The sequence below is a fragment of the Schistocerca gregaria genome, chromosome 4 (assembly GCF_023897955.1).
Source record: "Schistocerca gregaria isolate iqSchGreg1 chromosome 4, iqSchGreg1.2, whole genome shotgun sequence".
NCBI classification, from domain to species: domain Eukaryota; kingdom Metazoa; phylum Arthropoda; class Insecta; order Orthoptera; family Acrididae; genus Schistocerca; species Schistocerca gregaria.
The window spans coordinates 498,144,697-498,153,034 of record NC_064923.1 but is presented as its reverse complement, the minus strand read 5'-3'; the positions used below and the strand labels follow the sequence as shown (position 1 = coordinate 498,153,034).

Genomic DNA, 8,338 nt, shown 5'->3' with positions numbered 1-8,338 from the left:
TGAAAATCTTTGCAGACGCCTCTTTAGTAGATTACATTCTGCACAGAAATTAGTCATCTTAGATTAAAAAATCTAGTCAGTTGCTGTGCTTCATTTCTGACTGTATCACTATTCAGCAAAAGAATAATATGAATATAAACACAACATGATATGTATATTCTTCCGTGTTTGCTGTTGTCTCACTCTAGTTTCATAGTTTATTAGGCAGACAGAATTTAAATGAGATAGCAGCAAACACGAAAGAATACATGGCATAATGTTTGCATTCTTCTACCTTTTCTTTTAATTTATTTACTAACACAAAGGTTTTGGCGCCAGGACTTATCTTTGTGCCTGCAAAGCATAACTGTGTCGTGCTACTTATATTTGATGTCAGAAGTTAGTTGTGGCGGCACCTACCAACACTTTTCAGAACTTCCTCTTACTTTGCACTCCATTCTAAGTCGCATACGGTTTTTTGGATTACAAAAACTGGAAAAAATGTGACTTAGATTCGAGTAAATATTGTACACACAATGCTGAAGGCACCCCCGAACCATAAACCAGACTCCCATACTCAAGGCAGGATTGAACAAGGGCTTTGTAGAGCTGCAGCAGCGTAGAGCGCTCTGCACCCCAGTTGGTGTTGCTCAGGCAGCAGAGGGCATTGAGGTGCTGACAGCACCTCTGCTTACGCTGATGAAGGTAAGGTAGCCAAGTCAATCGGGCATCGAAAACCAGTCCTAAGAAGTGATATGTCACCACTACAGTGAGTAGATTGTCATAAAGATAAAGTTCTGGTTCCGAATGAACAGTACGACACCATGACTTTGCAGCCAAAAACTGGAAGCTGTGGGCTAGAGCCTAGTGGATGGCTCCCTGTAGGTGCCGCTCAGCAATACCAGTACTGGGAGCAGTACGAAATGCAGAAGTCGTCTGCAAACAGAGAGGGTGAGACAGATGGCCCTACAGCTGCTGCTAGACCTTAATGACCACTAAAAGCAGTGATACACTCAATACAGAGCCCTGCACGACCCCATTCTCCTGGATATGGGGGGAACTATGGGAGGCACCAATTTGGACATGTAAAGTACGGAGCAACAGGAAATTCTTGATAAAAATCGGGAGTGGTCCTCAGAGACCCCACCCTTATAATGCGGCAAGGATATGATGCCATGAGGTGGTGTCATACACTTTGCGTAGATCAAAAAATGTGGCAACAAATTGTTGCCATCTGGAAACAGCTGTTTAGATGGCAGACTTGAGTGACACAAGATTATCAGTTGTAGAGTGCCCCTGGTGGAAGCCGCCCTGACATGGAGCGAGTAGCCCACGTGACCAGAACCCAACCCAACTGTCGACACACCAAAGGTTCCAGCAGCTTACAAACAACATTCGTGAGGCTGATAGCTATCCACATCAAGCGGCTTTTTACCAGGTTTGAACAGCGGAACAATGGTGCTCTCACACCATTATGACGGAAAGATGCCATCGCACCAGATCTGGTTGAAGATGACAAGGAGATGGCACTTGTAGTCAGATGAGAGGTGTTTGATCATCTGACTGGATTCGATCTGGCCCAGGAGCTGTGTCCAGGCAATGTGCAAGTGCGCTGAGGAGCTCCCGCTCCGTAAATGGGGTGTTATAGGGTTCACTGTGGTGTGTGGTGAACAAGAGGACTTTCCTTTCCATCTGCCATTTGAGGGTGCAAAAGGATGGGGGAGGGGGTGTAGTTCTCCAACACAAGAGGCTCCAGCATAGTGCTCAGCAGTTGCGTTTGTGTCAGTACATAGCATGTCATTGATGGTAATGCCAGTGACACCTATCAGGGTCTGGTACCCAAAAAGATGACTGATCTTCGTCCACACTTGGGAAGGTCACGTATGGCAGCTAATGGTCAACATGAACCTCTCCCAACACTCCTGTTTCTGTCATTTTATAAAGCTGGTGTACACGGGCATGAAGCCACTTAAAGGCTATCACATTCTCTAGGGAAGGGTACCGCTTATGTCACTGTAGAACTCGCCAACACTCTGTAATTGCCTCAGCAACTTTCGGTGACCACCAAGGGACTGTCTTTAACCTGGGGCACACTAAAAATCGAGGTATCACATTTTCTGCTGCAAAAATGATTGTGGTAGTCACCCTGCTCAACCACTGCATTGATGTTACCATGTGGGGGTGAGTCAATGGTGACAGCAGAGGTGAAAGTTTCCCAGTCTGCCTTGTTCAAAGCTCATCTGAACAGATCCCCATGGGCCTGACATCGGGGCAGCGACAGGAAGATGGGGAAGTGGTCACTACCACACAGGTCGTCATGTGCTCTCCAGTGGCTAGATGGGGAACTGCAAATTGATAAATCAATGGCCAAGTAACTACCATGAGCTACACTGAAATGTGTGGCAGCCCCTTATTTAAGAGGCAGAGGTCGAACTGAGACAGTAAATACGACATCTCTGCCTCAGCCAGTAAGCACGGTGTCACCCCACAAGGGGTTATAGGTGTTAAAATTTCCCAGAAGTAGGAAAGGTTTAGGGAGTTGATCAATCAGTGCAGCTAATACATTCCGGGGTACTGCACCATCTGGAGGAAGATATACATTGCAGACAGTTATTTCCTGCGTCATCCATATTATGACAGGCACAGCTTCATTTCACTACAGACTGAGTTTAGGACATAAACGCAAGTCATCGCCACTAACATATATATGAGGTTATGGAGAGTGTACCACACCACACCTTCTGAAACATGCAAAACTACAGCACTCCAATGAATGCTTCATCCATAGAACTAGAAGATTACCACATAGTAAAAGTGTTCACTGTGCAGAGATATTCTACTTGGTAATTAGTAAGTATTTGGAAGAGCGGAGTGGGGGGGGGTGGGGGTGAGAAGAAGAGAAGGGGAAAAAGAGAGAGAGAGAGAGAGAGAGAGAGAGAGAGAGAGAGAGAGAGAGAACAGATTTGTTGTACATATACTCTTAGGCATTAGTAACTGCTGCAGAAAATTCATCCATTCAGCAACTTTGAATGAAATGTTTGATGCACAAATTCTGGCCATCTTTTTACATTTCCCTTCATGAGTGTTGTTGGTACAAAATGAGCACCACAAAAAAGAGAATGAAAACTTGGCTAGTTTTTGGAAGGAATCCATTGGTGAGCTATTGCGCTCTCTCTCTCTCTCTCTCTCTCTCTCTCTCTCTCTCTCTCTCTCTCTCTTTCTCTCTCTCTCTCCCCCCTCCCTCCTCTTGTTCCACTACATTGTGACTTGTGACTACAGTCTGATGACGGGCTTGTCCTATTCCATTAGTGGCAGGACCACCTGTGAATCCAGCCATGTCATATACCAGCTCTGCTGCAATTACTGCACAGTGTTTCCTGTGGGTGCGGTCACCAACCAGCTGCCCATCAGAATGAATGTCTGCTGCTAAACTACAGTCAAGAATGAAATTGACTACCCCATAGCATAACAACCTCGAATTCAACTGCTTGGCAATCCATGCCCTGTGGATCCTTCCCTCCAGCATCAGCTTCTCCCTCCGGCAACTATGTAGACGGCTGTCATCCTTGCAACTTATTTTTTGCTCTCCCCCTCCCTCCTCAGTTCCCCCACTCTAACTAACATTTTTCCCTTCTTCCAATCCACACCTCCATCTCATCACCAACATGCATTGCACCTCACTGGCTCCAGTATCCATGGGTCGCATGCCAGCCTGTGGACCTCCCACCCCTCCCTCTCACATTCCTAACATGCACATCTAAGTTTGACAAGAATAATTACAAACAAATGTCATGAAACATTATTGGTACTGCAAATCCTCTAGCATGAGCAATGCAGAAGCAAGAGAGAAAGTGGGCTAGTTACCACATCTTACTGAAATACTAGGCAGTCATGGTAAGTGCCTGTGATTATGGTAAAAAGTGTCATTAAATGCAAACTTCTTTCCACCTATTTAACTTGAATTGTTACCTTTCACAATCCAAGTGGAATTTTTTTCCACTTTAATGTTAACAATTAAACTAAATTTTACATTGCAACACTTGAGGCAAAAAACGGGTTGCCAAAAAGTTGTAAACTGCAACCTTGGTATAATTGTTCCATTTATGTGAATGGAAATACTGTTTATTATGAAGCAACTGAATTGGATGTATAGTAAAATAACCAACCTCAAATTGCTCAAACTGTGGAATAGGCCTAAATACATGATTTACCAGTAATATCTTGGGCCTTTGAAAATTAAGTTATATTTGGTTTTACGCAATGAAAAATATCTTTGAAGATGAGAAACTGTGTGATAGGTCACCTATAAAACAGATCACAGTAAGTCAGAATGAAAGGATATGCTTTGCTTGACCACAAATATGAATGCTCTGTTCAATTACAGCTTATCATCATTTACTTGTATTTCAGTTGGATGAAGAATTTGGCTCTGTAAAGCTGCAGATACTACAATATTTTATAACCTTCTGGCTTTGCCCAACTTTGAAAATGTTTGAAGAATAGTCAGACAATAGACAAGTATTATTCTCCAATCCCCCAGTTTCTTTTCTTGCTTTTAATTACATAACTAAACCATGTTGCACAAGAAAATGTGATGTATAATTTCTAGCAGCCACAATTGAGAAATTGTGGAACAAGAAATCAGTGCCAGTTGCAGCAAGGAAGGAAACATAAATTGTCAAGTAATCTTTTCATTTCCAATTAAGCTAAAAATAACAATTATCTTATACAATTATTTTATAAACTCTATTAAATTATGTCTGACAAGGCAGTGAAAGTTCCTTTGATCCCTTAGGATTGAAATAAAAGTTGCACTTTTAACAGATATGCTCAGGCATTCATCACACAATATCTTAGTAGCAAAAATATAACACAATTTTCGTAGTAATGGCAAAACTGATTAGAATGTGATTAAAATTCTGTCTGTAAAAACACCAGAAAATCTTTTATCATACAGTCTTATTGAAAGATTAGCTTCAATCCATGCTAATTTCTGGTAGGCCTAAAATATTCTGACATGGTGAAGAAGTGAACTAATTTTCAGTTCAGAAATAGTTAACTGTTAGTCTTGTGACACTTGGTTGCCCAACTGACAAACAGATCCATAGACAGTTAATGTAAATTATACATTTTACAGTTGCTTCTCATAATACATATAAACAACTCCATCTGTTTTAAACAAATTTCTGATGGTTTTTACAAGAAAACAAACAAACAGTGAACCACAATGTACAGACACTGTACACATTCATGAACGCCTTCCCTTGAGAATTGTGCCAGTAGGAACGTGATAGATTTCCATTAATCAGTTTTCTGCAAATCATTCCAGTCTGTTCCATCATTTGGCAATTCTGACGCTACAAATGGAAATAACCAAGATATATGCCACCTCTTTCCGAAAGTCTGAGATAAGTTGTTTTTCAGACCATTATCATAGTATGTGATATTTTTGCTCTTTTCATGTGTTACCATTCCCTTGCACACTAAGCTGGTGTGGTGAACCAACAAAACCAATGTAAATATTGCACCAACGAAGTTAATTATAAATATTAATAAGCATACTTGTTTTTCAGTAGCGTCTACGCCTAAAACAAGCATTGCCATTGGAAATATAAACTTCGTTATACCTAAAAGAGAAAAATGTTCAAAGTTTTTCCATATGTAAAAGCAGTTAAGATAAGTGGAATAAAATGTACCAATGAACACGTACAAAAGAAACATATAAAAATATCTATAATTGTAATGACCGACACAACAACCAGTAAACATACAGTGATGGTCGCGCTTCAAAATGCATATTTTACATGTATCACAGTGCCATGATCTTGGAGGAGCAACAGTATCACACTCGGTGCAGTATCGCCAATTCTCTGGTTGTGAGGATGCTGTTACAATATTCTGCAGACTAGTATCCACAACAACAACAGCAACAAAATTGCTTGTCACGTTTACCATTACATACGTAGCACAAATGAAATGTAGAGTATACCAAAATGACCACACGGAATGTAGAGCAGGCAAGACAATGAATAGCTCGAAACAGTACGTCACTGGAATAATGAAAAGAACAAATAAGAAAGCTCCCAAATCAGATGCAACTCTCGGTAATATCCTTTTCCTAATTTTCATTTCTTTTGCACTATCTCTCGCACACAAGATTGTTTATGTCAAAGAAACCAATCTTCCCGTTTCATCGGTGGATTTCATTATATGATATCTTTGCCGTTGAATATACGAAGAGCACACATCTTAGCACCAAATATTTGTGAGAGGCAAGAATACATATCATTCCTCCTCGTTCCACTCGCAACAATTTAAGCTGTACACTTAGATTCCTCTCTCACCGCATCCTTGGAAATTGCGACATATGCGCGGCAACAAGGAATGTATCATTGTTGGTTGTATCATTCGCAGCAATTTCATATTTGGTTTTTAATCAGGCCGAGGTCACCAAATGGAAAGATCCCATTATCGAGGAAGCACTGGCTAATAAACAAATACCATCAAATATTGATAAACATACTTCTGTTATACGAATAAAAAACTCCTAGAACGAATTACAAACGAGAATGTTTAAAACAAAAGAACAGTCATGTACCTAGATTTAAACCTACTTCCTTCTGCACAACAACAGTATATCTCTAATCATGGGATCTTCGTTAATATGTAATAAAAGATGTTTTATAACTGTTCACACTAACCATAGTATACTATTACAGACGATGTGTCATTAACTGACATTTACTTACAATAAATCGCACCTAGAGTGATAAATCTTCATTGCATCTTAATGTTAAAATGTACTGTTATCATACGGAAAGAATCGAAATGTGATGACACCTATATGGCTCTCAAAATTAACGAGTGAGAGACATCATCTGACCGCTTTCCGATTTCAGCCCAGTTCCAGACATACTTCCGATTTTTAGTTTCTCGTAATTTATGGTGAAATAATTCACAATTAAAAAAATAACCCTTCGCTACCCAGTGAATAATGCCGCGTATGTTCTGACGAGAAGAACAAACCATTGCTGCAGTGCAGTGGCTGAGACACTGCACTGGCGATCAACGGCCGCATTTAGTTACGAATGAAACTACAAATTGTGACTTCAGTTCCACATCAGCTGTAGAATATTTCGGAAGAAATGAACATTTGTGCTTGACCAGGACTCGAACGCGGATTTGGTGCTCACTACAAGAGGGAAATGTGGTTTAGTTCCTGGTCTGGCACAAATTATCATTTATTCCGAAATATTCTACAGTTGATGTAGAACCATAACTGCAATTCAGTCAAACACTTTCACTAGCATTTCAGTGTTTCATGCTTAATTTGTAAATTATTGACACGTCCCAGAAGTTGTCAGAAACGTGAAGATCATTAATAACATTTTTTGCATATGGCAGGATGGGAACCAAAAATTATTGCATTTGTGTCTCCACTTCCTTAGCCACTATTGATGTCGTTACCCACTACACCACTGTGCTGATGTGTGTCTAATAACTGTGTCCGGTGTCATATGCCTACTAAAAGCTTTAAACGCCGATAACTCATTATTTGACAGTTAGCATCAATAAATTGTACCTTTTCGAGAGGTCCTCAATCTGTTGGTCTTTTAAAACAGCATTTATTCACAGGATATGAGTCATACATTGGTTATAATATAAATCACACCAAATACAAGCTTGACGACATCCAGCATTGACTCATGAAGGTGTTTCATCCAAAGTATATTTTTGAAAGGAGTGCAGCCACAGGGATGAATCTTACCAGCGAGTTCAGTACTCAAATGGAAAGTCTACTACACAAAGCAAAGCCATGACGCGTAACCCCACAATCACCATTTTAAATTGGGCAAGGTGTCAAATTGTTCTGCTACATGGAAAAAATTCTATTACAGTTTACGTACACTATATGATGCAGTGTGTGTTTAGTTTATAGTTGGCCCTTAGCTATTGCCCTGTACCTTCCTTGCTAGGACAATTTCGCAATTATTCTGAAGTATTTACATACGTAATTCCCGTATTACAGCTAAAGTAGCTGAGTGTTGACTAATTATCCTTCTGAAAAATCTTACCTCTGTGCAAAAGATTTTTTGCTTTCATTTTTCGCATTTTATTTCCTGCATGATGGAACTATGTAGCAATATCAAACGATCAAAACATTGACATGAAAAATATCTTGTTATAGTTACTTCATCATATATGTTGCTAACTCTCACACAACATACCGAGCGAGGTGGCGCAGTGGTTAGCACACTGGACTCGCATTCGGGAGGACGACGGTTCAATCCCATCTCCGGCCATCCTGATTTAGGTTTACCGTGATTTCCCTAAATCGTTTCAGGCAAATGCCGGAATG

At 40.4% G+C, this 8,338-nt stretch overlaps 1 protein-coding gene across 1 annotated transcript; it reads right to left on the bottom strand.

The window, feature by feature from the left end:
• Window positions 1–4,654: 4,654 nt before the first annotated feature.
• LOC126267411 (probable palmitoyltransferase ZDHHC24) lies at window positions 4,655–6,180 on the bottom strand. The gene has a single exon (XM_049972640.1). The coding sequence runs from the start codon at window positions 6,106–6,108 to the stop codon at window positions 5,281–5,283; it is 828 nt and encodes a 275-aa protein (XP_049828597.1). The 5' UTR covers window positions 6,109–6,180; the 3' UTR covers window positions 4,655–5,280.
• Window positions 6,181–8,338: the final 2,158 nt, after the last annotated feature.